This window comes from Molossus molossus, unplaced genomic scaffold (genome assembly GCF_014108415.1).
Source record: "Molossus molossus isolate mMolMol1 unplaced genomic scaffold, mMolMol1.p scaffold_m16_p_22, whole genome shotgun sequence".
NCBI classification, from domain to species: Eukaryota; Metazoa; Chordata; class Mammalia; order Chiroptera; family Molossidae; genus Molossus; species Molossus molossus.
The window spans coordinates 32,558,372-32,581,246 of record NW_023425358.1 but is presented as its reverse complement, the minus strand read 5'-3'; the positions used below and the strand labels follow the sequence as shown (position 1 = coordinate 32,581,246).

The 22,875-nt window shown below is 45.0% G+C and overlaps 2 protein-coding genes across 5 annotated transcripts in view; one reads left to right on the top strand and one right to left on the bottom strand.

Annotated features, from left to right (window-relative positions):
• Positions 1 to 4,747: 4,747 nt before the first annotated feature.
• Positions 4,748 to 10,160, bottom strand: RPL6 (ribosomal protein L6). Of its 3 annotated transcripts, none has more exons than XM_036277137.1 (7): positions 10,136 to 10,160; positions 8,948 to 9,205; positions 8,745 to 8,843; positions 7,283 to 7,426; positions 6,870 to 6,918; positions 5,651 to 5,835; positions 4,748 to 4,932 (listed from the first exon to the last, which is right to left on the bottom strand). In XM_036277137.1, the coding sequence occupies exons 2-7, from the start codon at positions 9,203 to 9,205 to the stop codon at positions 4,780 to 4,782; spliced, it is 888 nt and encodes a 295-aa protein (XP_036133030.1). In that variant the 5' UTR covers positions 10,136 to 10,160; the 3' UTR covers positions 4,748 to 4,779. The 3 variants fall into 3 exon arrangements, with proteins under 3 accessions (XP_036133030.1, XP_036133032.1, XP_036133031.1); XM_036277139.1 differs by lacking the exon at positions 10,136 to 10,160 and adding an exon at positions 10,042 to 10,059; XM_036277138.1 differs by lacking the exon at positions 10,136 to 10,160 and adding an exon at positions 9,960 to 9,976.
• A 4,380-nt stretch (positions 10,161 to 14,540) lies between these two features.
• PTPN11 (protein tyrosine phosphatase non-receptor type 11) overlaps positions 14,541 to 22,875 on the top strand; it is a 65,024-nt gene continuing 56,689 nt past the window's right edge. Inside the window, exon 1 of one of the 2 annotated variants that reach the window (XM_036276476.1) lies at positions 14,541 to 14,754. In XM_036276476.1, coding sequence (XP_036132369.1) covers positions 14,741 to 14,754 — 14 coding nt within the window. In that variant the 5' untranslated portion in view covers positions 14,541 to 14,740. The remainder of the gene's footprint in view (positions 14,755 to 22,875) is intronic. The other variant, XM_036276475.1, reaches the window with a different exon arrangement.

Below are 22,875 nucleotides of genomic sequence, written 5' to 3'. Positions count from 1 at the left end.
AGGGAGACCGTCTCCTTGGAGCTTTTGAATTACCATAACTAAGAGAAAAGGCTCCACGTTGATGAAAAGCCTCAAGAAGGCGGCATTAAGAGCTTCTCTCCACGGGGAAATCAGCACCAAGGAGCTTCGAAAGCTGCCTTGTTCTTCCGCACCCCCTTGTGGGCATAAGGGGACTTGCTGCACCAGAATTTCCAGTTCGAATTTGCAAATTTGCAAACACTGCGGGGCTGCAAAAACATGTTAAGAATCAGAAAACTCTGCCGGGCTGGTGTTGCTCAGTGGATTGAGCGTGGTTCCATGGACTGAGGGGTCCCTGTTCAATAGCCGGTCAGGGCACGTGCCTGGGTTTCAGGCTTGTTCCCCAGTGGGGGGCGTGCAGGAGGCAACCTAATGATGTTTCTCTCACACTGATGTTTCCATCTCTCTCTCTAGAAAATCAGTAAAAACATTTAAAAAAAAAGAAAGAAAGAAAAGAATCGAAAAACTCCACAAAGAATAAGTGGGCAAAAGACAATCGTGGAGTTTGCACCAGAGGAAAAAGCAAACACTGTTTTCATTCATTCAACACTTACTGTGCCTACTTTGTGCAAACTGACAGTTCAACTCCTAGGAGACAGGCAGCTTCCCTGCTTCAAGAAGCTTAGGATGGGGAAGTGACTTAAAGCAACTGATTCCAAAGGGGATGAAAAGTCCCGGGACCTGGTCTGAAAAGTGGGGAACATTCCCAGAGGATGTCACATTTAATGCTGGTAACGGAGGTATATGAGTTAGCTAAACAAACATGGGGATGGTGGGGGAAATTTAGTAACCAAAAGAAAAGCATTTACATGAAATACAGTGTGGGTGGTGCTCAAATCATGGACTACCTGGGTTTGGGTCTCAGTTCCTCTGTGTGTTACCTCGGAAAAGTTATTTGAACCCAGGATGGCGAAGGCTGGGGTAAACACGTCTGTTGCTGGTGGCACTTTAAGTCAGCATGATCTTTTTGGTAGGGCATGTTGGCTACACATATGCAAAAGCCATGAAAGGACTATGCCTTTTGGTCCATCATTCCACTCCTAGATATTTACCTATGGAAACCTTTCAACCAACAAGGAGTTATTAAATTCTACTCTCTTCTGGGCTCTTATAACTGAGTCATAGCTCCTATCCTCAAGAAGCTTAAAATTCTAATAGGGGAGAAGACAAATAATCAGGATATTATGCTGCAGTGCATAAATTCTGTGATGGGGACTTTCAGAGCAGAGGCACCTGATTCATGCTTGGGGGACCAGGAGCTTAAGGGCAGTTTTAACTGGGGGTGATTTTACCTACAAGGAGACATTTGGCATTGTCTGAAGATTATTTTTATCATCTAGACTGGCGATTGGGTGCCACTGGCATCTAGTGGGTAGAGGCCACGGATGCTGCTAAACATCCTACAATGCACAGAACAGCAAACCACCCTCCCAACAAAAATTTGTCCAGCCCCACATGTCAATAGAGCTGATGCAAAGGGATGATTGAAGTCAGTCAAGTGGAGGAAGGACAGTAGCAGAGAGGAACATCCCAGGCCTTTTGCATGTGCAAATTCAACTGGTGAGAGAGAAAAGTATGGATTCAAGACCAGAGTAATAACAAATCATATTTGTTACTATGTGTTAGTGATGCTCTTGGCTGTCCACATCCACTTACCACAACCCAAGAGGGTAGGCACTAATGTTATCCCATTTTATGGATGGGGTCATAAAGGCACAGAATGAAGATCTCACAGGTAGGTGGAGGCAGAGCTGAGATCTGAACCCAGGGAAGATAGTTCTGAAGCCAGTCCTTTGAACCACACAGCAGTACCGGAAGCTGCCCTTTCTAGCTGAAGAGTTGGAGGGCAGATTGGCGTTGGGGTGTATGTGCATTGAAAGTAGCTTGTAGATCGGCCCTGGCCGGTTTGGCTCAGCGGTTAGAGCGTCGACCTGCGGTCCGGAGAGACCCGGGTTCGGTTCCCGCTAAGGGCACGTACTTCGGTTGCAGTTTGTCCCCGGCCCTGGTTGGTCGTGCGGGTGGCAGCCACTCGATGTGTCCCTTCACGTCGATGTTTCTCTCTCTCTCTCCCTCCCACTCTATCTGTACAAAATATGGAAAAATATCCTCAGGTGAGGATAAAAAAAAAAAAAAAAAAAAAAAAAAAAAAAAAGAAAGTAGCTTGTAGATCGGATAAACCACAAAACCTTATCTTTCTGTATATCCATCTGCCAAGTGACAGGTGCTTGCACTGACCTGAGCATGGTTTTCCCGCTCCTGGGTAAGCTCCCTAGAAGTCAAATGATCATTACTGTTTAGTTAACACAGTCACATGGTGGGGAAGGGAGATGAGTGGATAGGCGTGGAGGGCGGTTCTACAGAGCATACAGCACAAACGAGTTTTGAAGCAGAAACAGTCCAATTTGAGAAATTAAAAGGGGCATAGTGGAAGAGTAGGCTGGAGACATGGGCCTTGTGACCATGATAATTTGGAACAGAAACTGTGATAAGGAGCCACTAAAAGGCCATAGTTGGAAGTGATGTTTGGACTTGTTTCAAAAATGCATCAGCCCAAAGAGGGGACATCTGTAATACTTGCAACAGTGAATTAAAAAAAAAAAGCATCAGCCCAGTCAGTGTGGCTCAGTGGATTGAGCATCGCCCCTGGACTGAGGGGTCCCAGTTCGATTGCCAGTCAGGGCACATGCCTGGGTTTCAGGCACATGTCTCTCGCTCTCACAATGATGCTTCTCTAAGAAATCAGTAAAGACATATTTTTTTAAAAAAGCATCAGCCCTGGCTAGGTGGCTCAGTTGGTTGGACCATTGTCCTGTACACCAAAATGTTGTGGGTTCAACCCGTCAGGGAGCATATGGGAGGTAACTGGTTGGTTTCTCTCACTTGATTCTCTCTCCCTTCTTCTCTAAAATCAATTTAAAAAGATCTTCATGAGAATTAAAAAAAAAAAATCCACCAGAGCCTATCACTATATACCTATCGGAATGGCCAGAATATAAAAAAGGAAACGTGGGGATATAATGTACAGCATTATGACTGTAGTTTATTCTCACACAAGAGAGATGAAAACAAATGTCCACACAAAAACCTGTATGCAGCTGTTTAGTGGCTTTATTCATAAGCTCCAATAATTGTAGGCGGCCAATGTCTTTTGATGAGTGAATTTTAGAATAGTAACACATTGATACAATGGCATACTGATTGACAATAAGAAGCCCCACTGAACCATGAACATGAACAAATCTCAAAGATGTTATGCTAAGATTTAACATGTTGTACGATGCTCTGGAAAAGGCAGGAACAAAACTGCTGACAGTGGTCGCCTGGAGTGGGAGCTGACTTCAGGAGCATACAAATACTGTGAGATGTCATTTATGTATGTGGAACATAACAAAATGACAAATCAAACAAACCAAACAGGAAAGGATTGATAAACACCGAGAACAAGTCGATGGCATCAAAGGGGTGGGTGGAAACATTTGTTTAAAAGAGCAAACCTTGCCTGGCAGTGGTGCTCGGAAAACTATGGATGTCACGAGACTGCACACTAAACATCATGACATTTCACCAGATGTAAATATGTATCAGTAAAACAAACTTCAAAATGAAAACCTATCAGCCTTTTTTCTTTCTTTCGTTTATTATTTTTATCCTCACCCGAGGACATTTTTCCATTTTTTGTTCAGGTAGAGTAGGAGGGAGAAAAACAGAGAGAGAGGAGAGAGAGAGAGAGAAGAGAGAGAGAGAGAGAAACATTGACGTGAAAGGGACACATCGAGTGGTTGCCACCCGCACGACTGACCAGGGCTGGGGACAAACTGCAACCGAGGTACGTGCCCTTCGTGGGAACCGAACCCGGATCTCTCTGGACCACAGGCCGACGCTCTAACCACTGAGCCAAACCAGCCAGGGCCTATCAGCCTTTTTTCACTTCTCTGTCGCACAAAACCTGACGTTGATGACCCATTGTTCAGGGAGCCTGTGGGGAGAGGCACTCTTCTCGAGTATAAAGTTATAACCTTTATAGGGCAGTTTGGCATTTTGACAAGAAATTCAAATGCCTAAATCCTGTAATTTGGCAACAAAATCCTCCTTACCTACTTGACTGTGTACACTTAATGCTCTTTACTACAGTTTATAATTACAAATTATAGAAACCTAAATATCCAGACTAGAATGCCACACAGTAGTCCTTACCGTCTGGTTTTCCACGGTTCTAGGAACCCAGGTCTTGGACCACATCCCCCATGGACAAGATGGGGCAGGGGGACTACTGTACTATGTAGCAGTCAAGATGGACACTAGTGACCTATAAATCTATAACAGTATATATAATATAACAGGATTTTGGTTAGGAAAAGGGAGGGTAACTAGACTCACTTGCTGTGTATGCTTCAATAAACTAGCAAGTGATTCTGGGTGGGGCTGAGAATTTGGTGGGGAAGAAATGGATGTCAAGTCATCGAATGAGGTTAAGTGTGTGACCCGAAGAGACATTTTTCATCCATGTGCATTTCAGTGCTAACTTGTTCAGTGATGACAGGGAAATGCTAACTTATACTGGTAGGTGCTACGTGAGAGCTGAGAAGCCAGACCCCAAGGAGGCTAAGAACGCTGCCCACGCCGCTGAGTTCCCGCCGCTGTTTCCGCCCCTCCAGACCCACTGCTCCGGCTGCTGAGTCAAACCATATATCCAGCCAGATGAGAAAAAAGACACAAAGGAAACAATAGATCAGTTATTTAATTAGGTTCTTTGTAAGAAATTTAGAACACCATTTTGTGAGGATAAAGCCCATTTGTGAGAGCAAACACAGAGCGTAGGTAGCCCTGCAGCTGAGGAACAGCTTTGATTTTTGGCAGAATTTGCGAGTCCACGGCTTTCTGGTCAACCTTGCGCTGCTCTGTAATCTCGTATTTCTAAAGAAGAGAAAAAGAACAAACAAACACGTAAAAGTAGGGCACAAATACCAAGCTCCCGGATTGGATTAACCATCTCAAGCACCCCATATCTCGGGGATGTTTAGAAGGCAATTTTGGCATCGCTTTCCTCGGAGGGCTGGAAAGTATAACCTGTTCTTTTTTTTTTTTAATCCTCACCCGAGGACATTTTTTCCATTTTTTTGTTCAGAGAGTGGGAGGGAGAGAGAGAAAGGGAAACATCGACGTGAAAGGGACACACTGAGTGGTTGCCACCCGCATGACCCAACCAGGGCTGGGGACAAACTACAACTGAGGTACGTGCCCTTAGTGGGAACCGAACCCGGGTCTCTCTGGACCACAGGCCAATGCTCTAATCGCTGAGCCAAACTGGCCAGGGCTAACCTATTCTTAACAAAATAGCATCTCTTATCTTTTTGTCCACTGCAACCGCACATCAGAAACACACAGGATGAATTCACAACAGAACAGTGTCATTAACTCGGAGTTCTGCCCAAACTTCAGGATTCTGAGCTGAGCTCCTACTTGCCCTTAAGAACTGTTGTCAGCAGAATCGGAAACAATATTATTCTCCAGATATTCCTCATTATTTACAACTTTTATTTGTCTTCTTTTTGTTCAACAACTTAACCTTGTGTATTTTCACCGAGCTGGGGACACAGGGCTATCCAAGGCAAAGGCAGAAGTAGCAGCTTACCTCTTTTTCTGTGTCGAAGATCTCACCCTCCTGGTGCCTGGGCTTGCGTAGCTTCTTCTTCTTAAAGTAAGCATCAGTGAGATGTTTGGGGATTTTCACACCACTGATATCAATTTTGGTGGAGGTGGCAATGACAAATTTCTGATGTGTTCTACGCAGAGGAACTCGATTAAGGGACAGAGGTCCTAAGGGGAGAAAATCAAAATAATGAGGGAAAGGGGAAGCAAAGATAGAAGAACTGACTTTGGATTTGGTGAAATCAGGTGAGTTGAATTTCTAATGTATCTCTGGATCTGAAGAAATTCCAGACTGCTCTTATTTTTTGGAGAGTGGGGGTGGGGAGAGAGAAAGAGACACATTGATTGGTAGCCTCCCACATGACCTCAACCAGGGCTGGTGATGGAACTTGCTACCCAGGTATGTGCCCTTGACCGGGAATCGAAACGAGACCTTTGCTCCGAGGGCTGACGCTCTAACCACTGAACCTAACCGGCCAGGGGCTAGACTACTCTTTCTACTGACAGCATTAAGACTTTTTCACTGTCTTCGAAGCTGCAGATCACTGTGAAGACCCTGACTGGCAAGACCATCACCCTCAAGGTTGAGCCCAGTGACACAGCTGAGAACATCCAAGCTAAAATCCAAGATGAGGAGGGCATTCTACTTGACCAGCAGCGGTTGGATTCTTGCGGGCACACAGCTGGAGGATGGCCGCACTTTCTCAGACCACAGCATCCAGAAAGAATCCACCCTGCACTTGGTGCTTGGTCTGCAGAGCAGCACGGAGCAGGCCTTTGCCAGCTCACCCTGAAGCACAACTGGGACAAGACGATCTGCCGCAGGTGCTACATCCACCTGCCACCCTGCCAACTGCTCCCAGTGTGGCCACACCAACAACCTGCGCCCCAAGAAGTTTCCCTTACCCATTCAGGAACTCCATTCTATCGCCAAGTGGCAGACCAATTACAAGTTTTGGAAAGGATGCATTCCTTGGGGCTAGTAGCCAACCATTCTGCATTTTAGGTGACAGTCACTTGATAATATGTTGCCACATAAAATGTAAATACATGCTTCCTTAGAACTCGTGTATATAAGGCAATGAAATGGGGCTCAGCGTCTCATGGCACTAAAACTTCCTTGTAGGTGGCAGTGAAAGTGTACACTGCCAGCATTTAAAAAGACACATTTCAGAGAATATAAAATCCAAGGGTTTTCTTACCAGTCACAAGTAGCAAGCCACTGCTCAGCTGCTTCAGGAAAATCACCCTCTGTAAATTAAATAGATAACACTAGATGTTTCTGCAATTAGAAACTAGGTTCTGAGTTAATCAAATCTCACAGGTTTCTAAATTTGGTCAAGGAAAGGTCTACGTATGTACACACGAAGCGGTTCTGGAAGCAACTGTACCAAAGCCTAACAGGCGGCGCTAGGACCGGAGCCGTACTCTGTGTGCTCGTTCTCTTTTTAAAAAAATGAGCAGCCATCACTTTCCACAGTATAAAATTAATATCCTTTCACTCAGTAATTCCACCCCTGCAAATCTAATAGAAGAAAGTAACTCAAATACATAAGTAAAGAAACCCCAGCATGCACGCACACTACGACCCAGCACCTCAGGCACCTGTGCTCACCTTGCCTCTGTGGCGCCCAGTGAGGACGATCAGAATGGTCCCGGGAGTGATGCTGGTCCGCAATTTTCTCACGTGCTGACTGAAGGGTTTCTTGCCATGGCTCAGCAGCTTCCGAGGCACATCTTCAGTAGGATAGTATCTAGGCTGGAGAGAACCCACACGTCCAACTTTATTTAAATAAGCTAATCAGGTTGGTAGAGCTGACTGTCAGCGAAACCTTTGCTATAACTCTTTTACTTATTTGAAATGCTTTATTTACATAACTGCATTTTCATTTTCAAGATTTTTAATTTGGAAGAGATTGACAGTTTTTTTTATCCTTTGTGTAAGAAACAGGGAGGAATCCATTTAATTGAAGCTTCGTGTTCAAGCCAAGACAGAGAGCAATGAGCAAGTTACATTTGCAAACTTGAGTTTTGCACATTCCAAATGAGGAATGGCTTATTTTCCAATTCAAATTAAATGTGTTCACACCTGGCCCATTAACACAATTCCTCCCATTTTATCCACAAAGGAAAACAATTGGTACAAAACCAGACGGTTTAGACCAGGACTGCCCGTTCAATTATAAAAATAAGACCCCACGCAAATACTATTAAGAATATAAGTAAATCACAACAACCTATTTATAACTAGGCTGTATCATTTTAGTAGACAGTTTTGCTTTTACCACAGACAATAACACCTGACAGAAAAACCAGCCACAAAATTTGTAACAAAGAATAAAAAAAAGAAGGAATCAAAGTGTCACTTCCCTTTCTGGCGCAGTGATCTTCAACTGTGAAGAGTGTAATAAATCTGGGGATATTTCTACAGTGGAAATTACAGAGCAAACTTTAAAAGGCTGGGTCTTGCCCTGGCCGGTGCTCAGTGGTTAGAGCATCGGCCGGCAGACCAGAGTCCCAGGTCCGGTTCCGCTAAGGGCATGTACCTCGGTTGCAGTTTGTCCCCAGCCCCAGTTGGGGTCGGGGTCGTGCGGGTGGCAACCAGATGTCTCTCACATCGATGTTTCTCTCTCTCTCTCTCTCTCCCCCTTCAGCTCTATCTAAAGGTAAATGCAAGAAAATGTCCTCAGGTGAGGATTAAAAATAATAATAGAATAAATAAAATAAAAGGCTGGGTCTTGTACATGGTATAGAGGAGCCAAGAAACATTGCTGTAGTGGCTCAGTATTCTGCAGGCAGGCCTGGCACTGAGTGTCCTAGGTTCTATTCTTTAACTCTCACAACCACTCTGTGTGACAAACCTTTGTTTTACAAGCGAACTAAAGCACAGAATAGTAACTCTACTTAATACCAAACACTACACGATAAAGTCAAGTTGCAAACCCAGAACCCGTTTTCCTCCATGAGTAATTCTCTGGTCAACCTAAACTTCTGAAAACTGAGCACACATTAAAAGCCTAACAGTATTCAAGCTTCAATTAAACACTCAAGTTCCAGTGTCCTCCTCCAAAGCTTACCATTTTGCGAAGTTTAACCACTCGGGTACCACCATTCTTGTCGCCACCAACTGGTTTTGTGACAGTAGCAAGAACTTTCTCCTTCTTTTTCTTTTCAATCTATCAGGACACAAATGTAACCAAGAGTCAGAGGCAGACACAAACTTCTAAGGTTAAAAAGTAATGTACATAATTAATGGCCAGTGGTTCCCCTCATCCCTTACCCTGGATTTAGCTGCGGAATACTTCCTCTTGTACATGGCCTTTCGGGAATACATAGCCGACCGGGAATACCTGCCAATTCCTCTGACTAGGACAGGGTTTCGGCTGCAGTGGGGCTTCCCCTTCTTAGGGGTCTTGGCCTTGAGGTTACCCTTCTTAACCTTGCCACCAGCATCAGCCTTCTGAGCTCCAGGTTTCTTCTCCTTAGTATCAGGTTTCTTCTCCTTAGTATCCGGCTTCTCAGGTTTTTCCCCCGCCATCTAACAATACAATTTTTAAAAAGCCATTCACCAATTATCCTGAAACAAGACGATCTAAACTGTACAAGGACGGGTTCCCAGACGACGTGCCCACCCTCTCCAAGTAACTATAACATCCTTGACATCCCTTCTCTTAAGATACAGGTTCTGAACCCCAAACACGTGCAACCATCTCAGAATGGTTAATTTTGGGGGCTGTCTTCCCAATACACTAGCCTTTTAAGGATGTGAAGGTAGCTTAGTCTTTAGGTGCCTGCTAAATATTTAGTGGTCAAAAGCCCCTATTTCATTATTCCTAGTTTGCGAACTATACATCTTAGACACAGCCTTAAAAAACCTCCACAGCTTAGCCGCAGCGAGGAAGAAATTAGGAACCTTTTGCTTCCCGGGCTTTTGCTATTAGTACACTACCGATGGTCTCAAGAAATCAGCTTAGGAAGCGAGCACATATACACAAATAGCCCGAACTCTGGCCAGATTTAAAAGAGCCAAAGCCCAAGAGGCGACTTCCGTCGCGGACGTGGAGAGACGGGAAAGGAGCATTGGGCCTCAGCCCCAAATCCCAACGTGACACTAGCTCAGTGGCGCCTTTTGGATGCCAGACCCTGGATTCCGTAGCGCGCGCCACTGCCCTAGGGCCTACTCCCTGCAGGCCCATTAGCCTGCTACGGATCCCCGGAGGCTCCCCGTTCCCCCAGCTCAGGAGGGTGGCGAGCAGCCGGAGACCTGGAGCCTCTACGGCATTCCACCTCACCCTCTTCGTGCCCCACTGCAAACCCGAGCGAGACAAATAAGGCGTCCAGGAGGTGTCTTAGTTGGCCCCGGGCATGTCTGACCCTTGCAGGTGTCGACTTGATACCCTCCTGGTTCGGATGGCGAAGGATTGGGGTCCTGAAATCAAGTGTTGCAAAAGAGTGCCGCCATTCTTACCTTGCAAGATGGGAAAAAGAACTAAGGTCCTGGCTTCCGGTCTATGAGCAATCACGGAAGGGGTCGAGTCTCACTTCCTTCCGGGTCCAGGACATCATGGGAAATGTAGTTTTCCTTGCTTTGAAAGAACTAGATTGCTGTTTGGAGAGCTGTTTTCCTAATAAGAGGTGAAGGCAAAGAACTTGTCTGAAACTGTTTCATGTTATAGACCAATAAAATTCTCACAAAATAAAGTTTCAACCTAAAAAAATAATAATAAAATTTAAACCTTTTATTTTGCTTAGTGAGGACATTACAGAGCACTGCCATTATCAATATCAAGGAATAGATGAAGAATCTAATCCTCAAGTAAATTGAAATCTTTTCTGTGCAAGGTTAGCCGGGAACCTTCCATGGACATTTTCTCCACAGTTGGCTTAATGCCTACATCACCTATTCAGACTATAGATTGTGCTCAATGACAGGGGGTTAGAAAAGCTAGAATTTCAAATGAATAAAATATATTCTTGCGCTCAAAGAATACAAGGGAAAAAGATAAAATGAATAATTATAAGTTCTTTCTTCTGGGAAATTTAGGATTGTTTTGTGGTGTTTTGTTTGTTTGTTTAAGATCTGGAAGAGTAAGTACAAATTTGGTCCTGGCTAGGCAGCTCAGTTGGTCAGTGTTGTCCTGACCTGCCAAGGGTGCGGTTGGATCCGGTCAGGGCCCACACAAGAGGCAACCAATGAAAGCATTAATAAGTGGAACAAGAATCAATGTTTTTCTCTCTCTTCCTTCCTCTCTCTCTCTCTCTCTAAAAAAAAAATCAAATTAAAAAATGCAAATTTGGCAGATTAAAGTGGCAATTAAAACAAAGTGGCAGGTCAGCAGCTTTGTTTAACTTTCTGAGCAAAGCATCTTCTAGAACCACCTATTCCAGAAAATGTATAAGAATAAATGAAGCGCACAGTTGATTTATTGAGCCCCTTAAAAATTCTGATCATCTTAGCCCTGGCCAGTTTGGCTCAGCGGTTAGAGCGTCGGCCTGCGGTCCGGAGAGACCCGGGTTCGGTTCCCACTAAGGGCACGTACTTCGGTTGCAGTTTGTCCCTGGCCCTGGTTGGTCGTGCGGGTGGCAGCCACTTGATGTGTCCCTTCATGTTGATGTTTCTCTTTCTCTCTCTCTTCCTCTCTCTCCCTCCCACTCTATCTGTACAAAAAATGGAAAAATGTCCTCGGGTGAGGATAAAAAAAAAAAAATTCTGACCCTCTTAGACTTTCACATTGTAAATGCCCCAAAATATTTGTTAAATGACCTACTATTGAGATAGTATAAAGACCTCCCTCTTCTGTTATGCTGTGGTATTGCAAAACTCAATGTTCATTCATTGGGCAAAATATAATCAATATACTGTATTAGTTATAAACATTAAGCACCTGGTTGTGCCATATAAAAAACGCTCTTAAATCTGTGCAGTGTTTGCCCAGCTGGTGTGGCTCAGTGGTTGAACGACAACTCATGCACCAAGAGGTCGCCGGTTTGATTCCTGGTCAGGGCACATGCCCAGGTTGTGGGCCCGATCCCCAGTAGGGGTATGCAGGAGGCAGCCAATCTGATGTTCCCTCTCATCAATGTTTCTATCTCTCTCTCTCCCTTACTCTCTCTCTCTAATCAATAAAGAAAAAAAATTAGCCCTGGTTGGTAGAGTGTTGGCCCGAGGATCAATGAGTCGCGAGTTTGATTTGGGTCAAGGGCACATACCTCGGTTGTGGTTAGTCCCCGGTCCTGATTGGGGTCCTGCGGGAGGCAACCAGTCGATGTGACTCTCTTGAGTTGATGTTTCTCTTTCTCTCCCTCTTTTCCTCTCTCTCCCTCCCACTCTATCTGAACAAAAATGGAAAAATAGCCTCCGGTGAGGATTAAAAAAGAAAATTAAAAAAAAAATTTATACAGTGCCTTATTAATTATAAGACAGACATTTTTGCAGACATTAAATCATTTTAAGTCTCAATGAAGCGTCCCTGTGAAGTAGAAATTTAAGATGAAAAAGCCGAGGCTCAATTTCAATAAATGACTTCTCCAAGGTCACACATTCACTTACATTAAATCATGTCTCTTTGTGCCACAAAAAGACAGAAAACCTGTAGGCAGTTGTGCTGTAGGAACTTAACTCTTGTTTTTGTAAATTAGCCTATGGTTAAATTGGTTTTGTTGTATGTTATTTTGCTTAAAGTCACAGTTTCCAAGAACTTACCTAAGACATTAGGTAAGAACTTACCATACTTTACAAACACTAACCCTTTTATTCTTTGCAACCTACCCTATGGGGTAGGTAGTGTTTTGATTAATCTATTTTATAGAGAAGGACACTGAGACATGGAGTTAAGTGACTTACCTATGCCTCCCAGGCTGAGCTTTGAGGATCAGTAACTTAACCCTCATATGATACTGAGTGTTAGAGTTTATACTGGGGAGTGTTTGGTTCTAAGCTGGAAGTGTGTTGGGGACCATGTAACCTGGACTGAGAGAGTCATGGAAGGTTTCCTATCTCAGAGAACTTGACTTCTAGTCTGAGACCTGACGCATAAACTAGAGTTCATGGAGAGGAGGGGTCAGGAATGAACTCTCCAGGGAGTGGAACAGATTGTTTAAAGGTCCTGAGTTGGGAGAGGAAGTGAGTTATTCAGCATGACTGGGTCAAAGAGAATGGGATGAGTGGTGGGGAGAGGCCAGGCTGGTGAAGTGAGCAGGGACCAGACCAGGTGGTTGTTAAACATTTTTTAAAAATTTATCTTTATTGTTGAAAGCATTACAGATGTCTGCCTCTCCCCCCCCCCCCATTGATCCCCTCCAACCTGCTCTCCCCACCCCCAATTTTTTTTAATTCATTTTAAAAGCAATGAGAAGGCTTTGAAGTATTCAATGTAGGGAGTGACTAGATTTGTGTTTTAGATTACTCTGGCTATTCTGTGGAGAATGGACGGGAAAGGGCAAGCCTGCGGGCCTGAGATCAATTAGGATGTTGTTTGAGTCATCTAGGTGGCCAGAATTTAGGGAGAGTGAAAAGAGAAACAGGTTGGGTGACTTCTTGTTGAATGCCTATTACCTAGGTTAAATGTGCATATTAAAGACAATTTTTAAAATTTTATTTATTTGATTTTAGAGAGAGAAACGTTGATTTAATGTTCCACTGATTTATGCATTCATTGGTTGCTTCTTGTGTGTTGTCTGATTGTGATTGAACCCCACAACCTTGGTGTATCTGGACAATGCTCCAACCAAATGAGCAACCCAGCCAGGGCAAAGACAATTTTTGTAAGCACATCGATGCTGAAGAAGTTAGCACACTGTGATAGTTCTTTGTACAGGAGTGAGATGGGGAGCACTGAGGGAAAAAGCGAGGATTTTGGAGCAACCTAATGTGGGTTGACTTCACTTACTAGATTTGTGGCCTTTGATGTGTCATGGGCATAAGTAACACCTCTACCATCTTGCTCTGGTCTGAACCATTCTCATCTCCAGCCTGGAATACTACAGTATTCTAGTATTCTGAAGTGGTCTCTCTGTTACTGGTCTTGCCTTCCGGATCTGGTTCCTCACAGAGTCCCCAAAATAACACTTTAGAAACAGAGATTATATTCCTCTTTTGCTCAAATCTTTCAGTGGCTCTCCATTTCACTATTTATTTTTTAATTACACTTATTGGGGTGATGTTGCTTAATAAGATTACATAGGTTTCAAGTGCACATTCCTAGGATACATGATCTGTATATTGCATTGTGTGCCCACCACCCAAAGTCAAATCATCTTGTCACCACACAGTTGACCCCTTTACCCTTTAGTACCCACCCATCTCCTCTCCCTCTGGTAACCACCACTTTGTGTCTAAGAGTTTTTGTTTTTCTTGTGTGTTTGTTGCTCTCAGTGTTATGTTTTATTTTGCTGCTCTCAGTTTTAGATCCCAGGCCTAGTTCTAAGCATTTTGCATATTTAATCCTCGTAATAATCTTATGAATAACATTTCTACCTGTACTTTACAGAAATGAAGGACACTAAGGCTCGGCGAAATTAAGCAACTTTTCCCGAGGTTATCCAGCTCCGTACAGGGCGGCGGTCTGCGGGATGAAATGAATGAATTCGGTTCGGCCGTCAGCGCAGGGATGGCCGTCGGCGCGGTGGAGCGGAAGCCCCCGGCTCGGGGGCGCGCGGACGACACTGGGCGCGCAGCGCACGCCCTGCAGCCGGCGTCCGGAGGAGGACGTGACGGTGCTTCGGAAACTGCCAGGCTGCGGCTCCCCGGAGCCACCAAACTGCCATTATCACCAGGCGCCACTTGGTACCCGGCGGACTGGAAGCAGGATGTGGCGGCGGGTGTCGCGCGGCGTGACGTCACGCCAGCGCCGGCGGCGAAGGGCGGGGGAAGGGGAGGAGCGAACTGGGCTTGGGGGGCGGCTGCACAGTCTCCGGGATCCCCAGGCCTGGAGGGGGGTCTGCGCGCGGCCGGCTGGCTCTGCCCCCCGTCCGGTCCCGAGCGGGCCTCCCTCGGGCCATCCCGATGGTGACCGGGCCCAGCGGAGCCTGAGCAAGGAGCCGGTCCGTCGCGGAGCCGGCGGACGGGAGGAACATGACATCGCGGAGGTGAGGAGCCCCGAGGGGCCCCGCGCGGGCCTCGGCCCGTCCCCCGCCGCGCTCGGTCAGCCCCGCCCGGGACGGGGCGCCCCGATCGGGCTTCGCTCGCTCGTCCGGGGTCGGGGGGAATGCTTCCTCCCAACCTCCTCGCTCTCCCCGGACCGGGGCCGGGCCCCTCCGCGCCCCCACCCCTCGGGTCCCCATTCATTTCCTGCCTCCCCGAGTTCCGGCTCCCGCAGCCCTGGGGATGCCGGTCAGGACCGGGGCAGGTAGAGCCGCCGCGGGACCCGCGGACGTCAGCGGCCCGTCCCGGCGCCGCATTCCTGACCCATTGCCTCATGAGAATTGCCTCATGGTGATTCCGAAATAACCCCGCTCGCTCCGGGAAGCCGCTGGGCCCGGGACGCCGCGGGGAAGAGGAGCGAGCTGCGCAGGGCCGGGCCCCCGACGGTGGAGCTGCTCCAGGTCACTGCCTCTCGCGCCGGGTTGGGGGCTTCGCTCAGGATCCCTGACCCCTTTGTGGGCGTCTGTGCATCACCCCCTCCCCTCGTGCCAGAAATGGAAAAACTGACTGTATCGGCAGCTATTAGAAGTATTTCCTTCCTCCGTGATCTTCGCTTTTGAAAGATGGGAGGGAAGGGAGCGGTATCGCCAGTTCTTTAATCCTTCACCATAACTTTAAAAGTCAGGTAACATTAAACACCCCCTTCTCCCCCCGTTTTACGGATGTGGAAACTGAGGCTCAGACGTTCCATGCTAGTAAATGACAGGATCTGAGTCAGAAGGAGGATTAGTGAATTAATGAGATCCTTTGAAAGTTCAGGGTAATACTAATAGCTAATATTGGTTAAACTGTTACTGCAAGCCAGACACATCTAATCTTCACCATAACCCTACGAGCTAGTACTATTATGCCCTTTTCAAAGATGAGTAAACTGAGTTTCAGAAGTTAGGCAAGGTGCCTAAGGTCATTCAACCAGTAAGTGGTGGAGCCAGAATCCCTACTGTTAATCACCATGTTGCTCTTCTTATTTTATAACTGTTGCTAGTCATTTTTAAGCCTTAATTTCGTTGTTAAGTAGTAGTGTGACCTGTTGTTTTCAGATGGTGATCCTGCTATTTTGTATCCCCACTCTTTTATATACAATTCATATATAAGACTCTTTGTTTACTCTTGATTGTCCCGGTATGATCAGTGTCTTAGACATTTGAAAAACTGATCAGTGTCTTAGACATTTGAAAAACTGTTTCAAGTTCTTGGGGTTATTTGTTTTTGTTTTTTTTTTATCCTCACCCGAGGATATTTTTCCATTTTTTGTACAGATAGAGTGGGAGGGAGAGAGAGGAAGGGAGAGAGAGAGAGAAACGACGTGAAGGGACACATCGAGTGGCTGCCACCCGCGCGACCAACCAGGGCCGGGGACAAACTGCAACCAAAGTACGTGCCCTTAGCGGGAACCGAACCCGGGTCTCTCCGGACCGCAGGCCGACACTCTAACCGCTGAGCCAAACTGGCCAGGGCCTTGGGGTTATTTGAATGAGAGACTTTTCAAAATATTAGGAATGCCTTCTCAAAATACACCTGCACTTTATTCATTGGTGGATATGGAACGAAAACTGGAAACTTAGGAAGTAACTTGGACAGGTCTGTTGGCAAGTGCTTACAGAACTGGGTAGTATATAACTGCATTTCAATAGAACAGTGTATAGCCTCATGTTAATTCTTAAGGGAGCTTTTAAATAAAGCAGTTGTCTATTCTTTAATCTGTCAAATAGTCATTGAGCCTTTTGTTCCTTGTGTCTGCCCTTCCAGACAAGTAAGGATCTGCTTCTTTAGGAGACAAAAGACTGGGGGCTGGGGGTGGGGAAGGGGCAGGGTAGTAATAGACCCTACATTGTCCAGCTTGTTAGTCTAGAAGCAGGGAAGTGTGGTTATAGCCAAAGTAGTAAGTGATAAAGATGACAGTTTGAAATGCAGTAATTCCTCCTCTCTTCCTGCCAACCCTATTATAAAAAAAGAAGTCTGCCATCTGAAAAAGCAGATTATGAACATAACACATAACTGGGAATAATTTTTTTTCAGATTATAGATCTGTTTTATTATTTTTTTCATGAATTCTTGCCCGAAGATATGTTTTACTGATTTTATTACTTATTATTTATTTATTTAATTCTCACCTGAGGACATTTTTCCATTTTTTGTTCAGATAGAGTGGGAGGGAGGGAGAGAGAGAGAGAGAGAGAAACATTGATGTGAAAGGGACACATGAGTGGTTGCCACCCACATGACCCAACCAGGGCCGGGGACAAACTGCAACCGAGGTACATGCCCTTAGCAGGAACCGAACCCGGGTCTCTGTACCGCAGGCCGACGCTCTAACCGCTGAGCCAAACCTCCCAGGGCTGTTTTACTGATTTTAGAGAGAGAGGAAGTGGGCAGAGGGAAAGAGAGACATCAATCAGTTACCTCCCATATGTGTCCCCACTAGGGATCAAACCTGAAACCTAGGTATGTATCTGACCAGGAATTGAACCGGCCACCTTTTGCTCCAACCAACTGAGCCACACTGGCCAGGGCCTGTTTTAATATTTTTATCCAGCTTTATTGATCTATAAATGACATGCAATAAATTGTATGTACTTAAGTGTACAATTTGGTATGTTTTGACATATGTATACACTTGTGAAACCATCACCACAATCAAGATAATGAACGTATCCATCACTGCTTGAGATGGTTCTCGTGTTCTTTATAATCCCTTCCTCTTTGGCAACCACTGTTCTGCTTTGTGTCCCTATACATTTGTTTGCATTTCCTAGAATTTTATATTAATCGAATATTGTATCTGGCTTTTTATAATCAGCATTATTATTATTATGTAGGGATTTATCCACGTTGTAGTATGTGTCAAACAGTTTATTACTTAATTTTATCCCTTAGTAATATTCCATTGTATGGATGTGCTGAAAGTTGTTTTTGTACCCACCTGTTGATGGACATCTGGGTTGTTTCCTGAGTTTGGCTATAAGCAGTAAAACCGCTCTGATGGTTCATGTACAAGAGTTTGTATGGACATATGCTTTCATTTTTCTTCGGTGAACACCTATCAGTGGTATGGCTGGATCATATAGTAGCTGTATATTTAACTTTTCCAGAAATTGCCAAACTGCTTAAAGGAGTTATACCATTTACATGCCCACCAGCAGTATACATGAGTTATAATTTTTCCACATACTCTTAGCACTTGGTTTTATCGCATTTTAAATTTGAGCCATTTTAGTGGGTGTGTCATGGTATTTCATTGTCGTTTTAATTTGTATTTTCCTTGGTGACTAATCATGCTGATCATCTTTTCATGTGCTTATTTCTGTCTGTCTGTCTTCTTTGGTGACATGTTTAGTTGATCAAATATTTTCCCTCTTTTTTATTTAGTTGTTTGTTTTCTTAGTATTGAGATTTGAGAGTTCTTTATTCTGGCTACAAGTCCTTTATCAGAATTTCACATATTTTTCTCTTAGTCTGTGGCTTGTCTTTTCATTTTTTTTTTTTAATATCCTCACTAGAGGACATTTTTGCATTATCTTCAGATAGAGTGGGAGGGAGAGAGGGAGGAAGAGAGAGAGAGAGAAACATTGACGTGAGAGAGACACATCGAGTGGTTGCCACCCACACGACCCCAACTGGCGCTGGGGACAAACCGTAACCGAGGTATGTGCCCTTAGTGGAAACCGAACCCAGGACTCTCTGGTTCGTGGGCCGATGCTCCAACTGCTGAGCCAAACTGGCCAGGGCTATCTTTTCATTTTTTAAAATAGTGTCTTTTAGCCCTTGCCGGTTTGGCTATGTGGTTAGAGTGTCGGCCCGAGGACCAATGAGTCACGAGTTCGATTCCAGTCAAGGGCACGTACCTCGGATGCTGTTCATCCCCAGCCCTGGTCGGATTGTACTGGAGGCAACCAGTCGATGTGGCTCTATCACTTCGATGTTTCTCTGTCTCTCTCTCTCTCCCTTTCTCCCTCTCTATCTGATGATAAATAGAAAAATATCCTCGGGTGAGGAATAAAACAAAAACAAACAAATAAAAACAACAACAACAGTGTCTTTTGAAGAATAGAGGTTTTTAATTTGGATGAAGTTCTGTGTATCATTAAAAAAAAAAGGATAATGTTTTTGGTGTCATTTCTAAAGAACCTTTGCTTAACCCAAAGTCTCAAATGTTTTCTACAAGTGTTATAGTTTTAGGTTTCCAATCCACTTTGAGTTAATTTTTGTATATGGTATGAGGTATGGATACATGTTCTCTTTGTGGCATATGGATATCCAGTTGTTCCAGCACCACTTGTTTTTTTATTTATTGATTTTTTTTTTCAGAGAGAGAGAGATAAACATCGATTTATTGTTCCACATATTTATGCATTCATTGGATGCTTCTTGTAAGTGCCCTGACCAGGAATCAAACCCACAACTTTGGTGTATCGGGACGACACTCTAACCAACTGAGCTACCCGACCAGGGCTAAGTTCCAGCACCATTTGTTGAAAAAACTGTCCGTCTTTATTGAACTTGTACCTTTATTGAAAACCAGTTGTCCATTTATATGTGGGTCTATTTCTGGACTCCATTCTGTTACATTGATATGTTTGTCTGTTCTTATGCTAATACCACATGGTCTTGATTATTGTAGCTTTATAACAAGTCTTGAAATCAGATAGTGTTAGTCTTCCAACCTCATTCTTCTTTTTCAAATTATTTTTAACCTCAGTATTCATTCATTCATTCAACAAGTAGTTATTCAGCCAGGCAGGATAAAGCAGTAAGATGGGCAAAGATCGCTGTTCTTACCACTGCGAGAAAGAGCAGACAAACAGGTGAATAAACAAGATATTTTTAGGTAGCAAATAATAACTGCTGAGAGGGGAAAGAAGAAACCAGAAATGGGGAGAATGTGGTTAGTTTTGATTAGGGCTTTAGGAAAAGTCTCTGAAGAGATGATCACATGAGCTGACTCCTGAATGACAGGGATTATTCAGAATTTTATTTTGCTTAATTATTAAAATAATTGTTTTTGATGCATGTGTTTAGAGTTTAGATTCAGTAATGAGCATGTCAGTATATCCAGTGTACTGATAACTTTCAACATCAGAGGCACAGAGAGGAATGCACTGAGAAATTCAGCGATATTTCCCCAGATAATTTGGTGGTGGTAGTTCTGAATTTAGATTTTGAGATTGCTTGTCTGCCCTACTCCGCCTTGTTCGGCTGACAACACTGGCTGCATTTTCCATCTGCATTTTCCGTCTTCCTTCGCTACATCCTTTACGTTTGCTTTCGTTCCTCTGAAAGATAACGTCTGATGATGAGCTGAGAGGAGCAGACGTTTAGCTTGCTCTGAGACTCTTGGCTTTGGGTTTATCTATTGCAGGTCAAGTACAATTTGTCCCAGCCTGTCCCTGGTGGCCATGTTTGTTTATCTCCTATGGGAGTAAATAAACTTGCCTTGCTGAAAAAGAACAGTTCTATGTCTTCCCAGTTGCAACTGGATGTCTTTATTAATGTCACGTCCCGACGTAAGCTCAGGTTTTTGGCCAGAGCTGCTCCAGTGCAGGGGCCTCTGCTAAGATTACTTGCCCTTCCCGCACATGGTCACTGTGGAGACTGCTAGTGAGTCCGGCAAGATCCTGGGAAAGCAGAGCCAGCTCCTGTTTGTACTTGTTACTCTACAGAACAATAGAGGACACTGTGCTTATTCCTCTTTCCCTTTGGGAAACACAGACAGCACTTGCCATTCAGTGCTGACCGTTTTAAGGAAAGGAAAGACAAATAAGGAAAGGAAAGGCTGATAGGAAAGACGTGGATTCATCTGGAGGATGGTGTTGGAGGAGAGCTCTAGGGATGCAGGACGGCTGTCCCTGGGATGGGTCCTAGAACAAATGAAGCCTGAAATATTGCTGGAGGCAAAAATGGCAGAACTGAATCTGTCCTACAACACCAGAAGGCAGGTTCTTTGGAAAAGACAGCAATGCTGGGAAAAATAGAAGGCAGCAGGAAGGGAGGAAGACCAAATGAAAGAAGCCATGGGCATGATTCTCCAGGAGTTGAGGAGGTCTATTGAAGACAGGACCTTGGGGACAGCACTCATTCACAACAAGGTGGCCAAGAGTCTGGCCGACTCGAGGGCATGGAATACACAAAGGCAAATACTGGTGTTTGGCAGGTTCTATGCAAACTGTATAAGGCAACCAAGGTTTTTTTCTTTCTTTTTTATTCCTCACCCTGAGGATATTTTTCTATTTATTATCAGATAGAGTGGGAGGGAGGGAGTGAGTGAGAGGGAGGGAGAGAGAGAGAGAGAGAAACATTGATGCGAGAGAGACACATTGATTGGTTGCCTCCCAAACGACCCCACCAGGGCCAGGGATCAAACCTGCAACCATGGTATGTGCCTTGACTGGATCGAACTCGTGACCCTCTGGTCCACAGGCCAGTGCTCTAACCTCTGAGCCAAACTGGCCAGGGCCATTACAGAGTTTTGGAGGGTTGTGTGCATTTAGCATACTTGTATGTACTACAGGCCCTGGCAACAATGAAATATGAAAGCTACAATTCATTTTGCAAAGACGATTGGATGTAGAGCGGGAGACAGCCTTTGTACACCAGCCTCAAATGAGTTTAATGAAGGCAGCACCCAACTGAAATAAAAATTTATCAATATAGAATATACTGTTTAGAATACACTTGCTTGTATCTGGTATACACATACATACACACTGTCTATATCTGTTTGTACACACATGCATATACACACACATGTTTATTTTAAAGATAATGGACTACAGCCCTGGCCGGTTTGGCTCAGCGGTTAGAGCGTCCGCCTGCGGTCCGGAGAGACCCGGGTTCGGTTCCCGCTAGGGGTATGTACCTCGGTTTCAGTTTGTCCTCGGCCCTGGTTGGTTGTGCGGGTGGCGGCCACTCGATGTGTCCCTTCCACATCGATGTTTCCCTCTCTCTCTCTTTCTCTCTCTCCCTCCCACTCTATCTGTACAAAAAAATGGAAAAATGTCCTCGGGTGAGGATAAAAAAATAAATAAATAAAGATAATGGACTACAGATCCAAGTCTGTCATCTCAATGACCCACTCTAATGAGACATGGATCCATTCATTCAAGTACTATTTATTGTGTGGTTACTAAGTGCCAGGCACTGCTAGGTCTTGGGTGTCTCAGGTTTTAGGAAACAGCAGGTGAGGAAGTGCTGAGGTGGGGAAAGTTCTTGGGGTGCTTGAAGAACATAGGGGAGCACACGCAGGAGCTATGAGACAGGACACAGGTGGGGACTAGACCACACGGGCTTTTTGGGGGGGGGGTGTACGTGCCCTTGGCGGGAACCAAACCTGGGACTCTCTGGTCTGCAGGCCAATGCTCCAACCACTGAGCCAAACCGGCCAAGGCTACACAGGGGCTTTTGAGGTCCTCAGTATCCTGTGGACCAGAGAGTGAAGTGGGGATTGTATTTTAAGAGCAATCATAGAAGGATGTGATCAAGAAGGATGTGATCAAGGGAGCAGCATGAGCCGATCTATTTAAAAAGGTCCCTCTGGCTGATGTGAAGGGATTGCAGGAGGCAGGAGTGGACTTAAGCAGAGAAGCGAGAGAGAGGCCTTGAACTCGGGTAGAAGCCGTTCGTGGAAAGACTTGGAGGCAGCTTCCCTTTATTGCCTTGTCAACAGGGCAGAGATGCTGACCAGTGAAACTCCAGAGAAGGTAATGATTTGTAAAGACGTAGCTGTCCACTGCCATGAGAAAGCTGCCTTAACAACTTTTTCCCCAGCCTCTGTTACTTAGAATGCTTTTCCCTATCGACTGCCCCTTCTTCATGACTTACCCTTTTCCTGTAGAATATTAAATTTTAATTAGAAAAGAGGAAAATTCTTATAATCTGCAGAAAGTACTGAACTCTCAACTTCCTCCCCAAGGACAAAGATAGTGACTTTTCTGGAGTTGCGAATAAGAAAGATATATAGCCCTGGCTGGTTTGGCTCAGCGGTTAGAGCTTCGGCCTGTGGTCCAGAGAGACCCGGGTTTGGTTCCTGCTAAGGGCATGTACCACGGTTGCAGTTTGTCCCCGGCCCT

Bases quoted from the DNA above. Each gene is read 5' to 3' on its own strand.
- RPL6 (XM_036277137.1), bottom strand. From the start codon at position 9,205: ATGGCGGGGGAAAAACCTGAGAAGCCGGATACTAAGGAGAAGAAACCT. The intron at 7,427-8,744 runs GTAAGCTTTGGA...GGTTCTCTCCAG, and splicing joins TGGTTAAACTTCGCAAAATG to CCTAGATACTATCCTACTGA. The intron at 5,836-6,869 runs GTAAGAAAACCC...TTCTCCCCTTAG, and splicing joins TGGCTTGCTACTTGTGACTG to GACCTCTGTCCCTTAATCGA.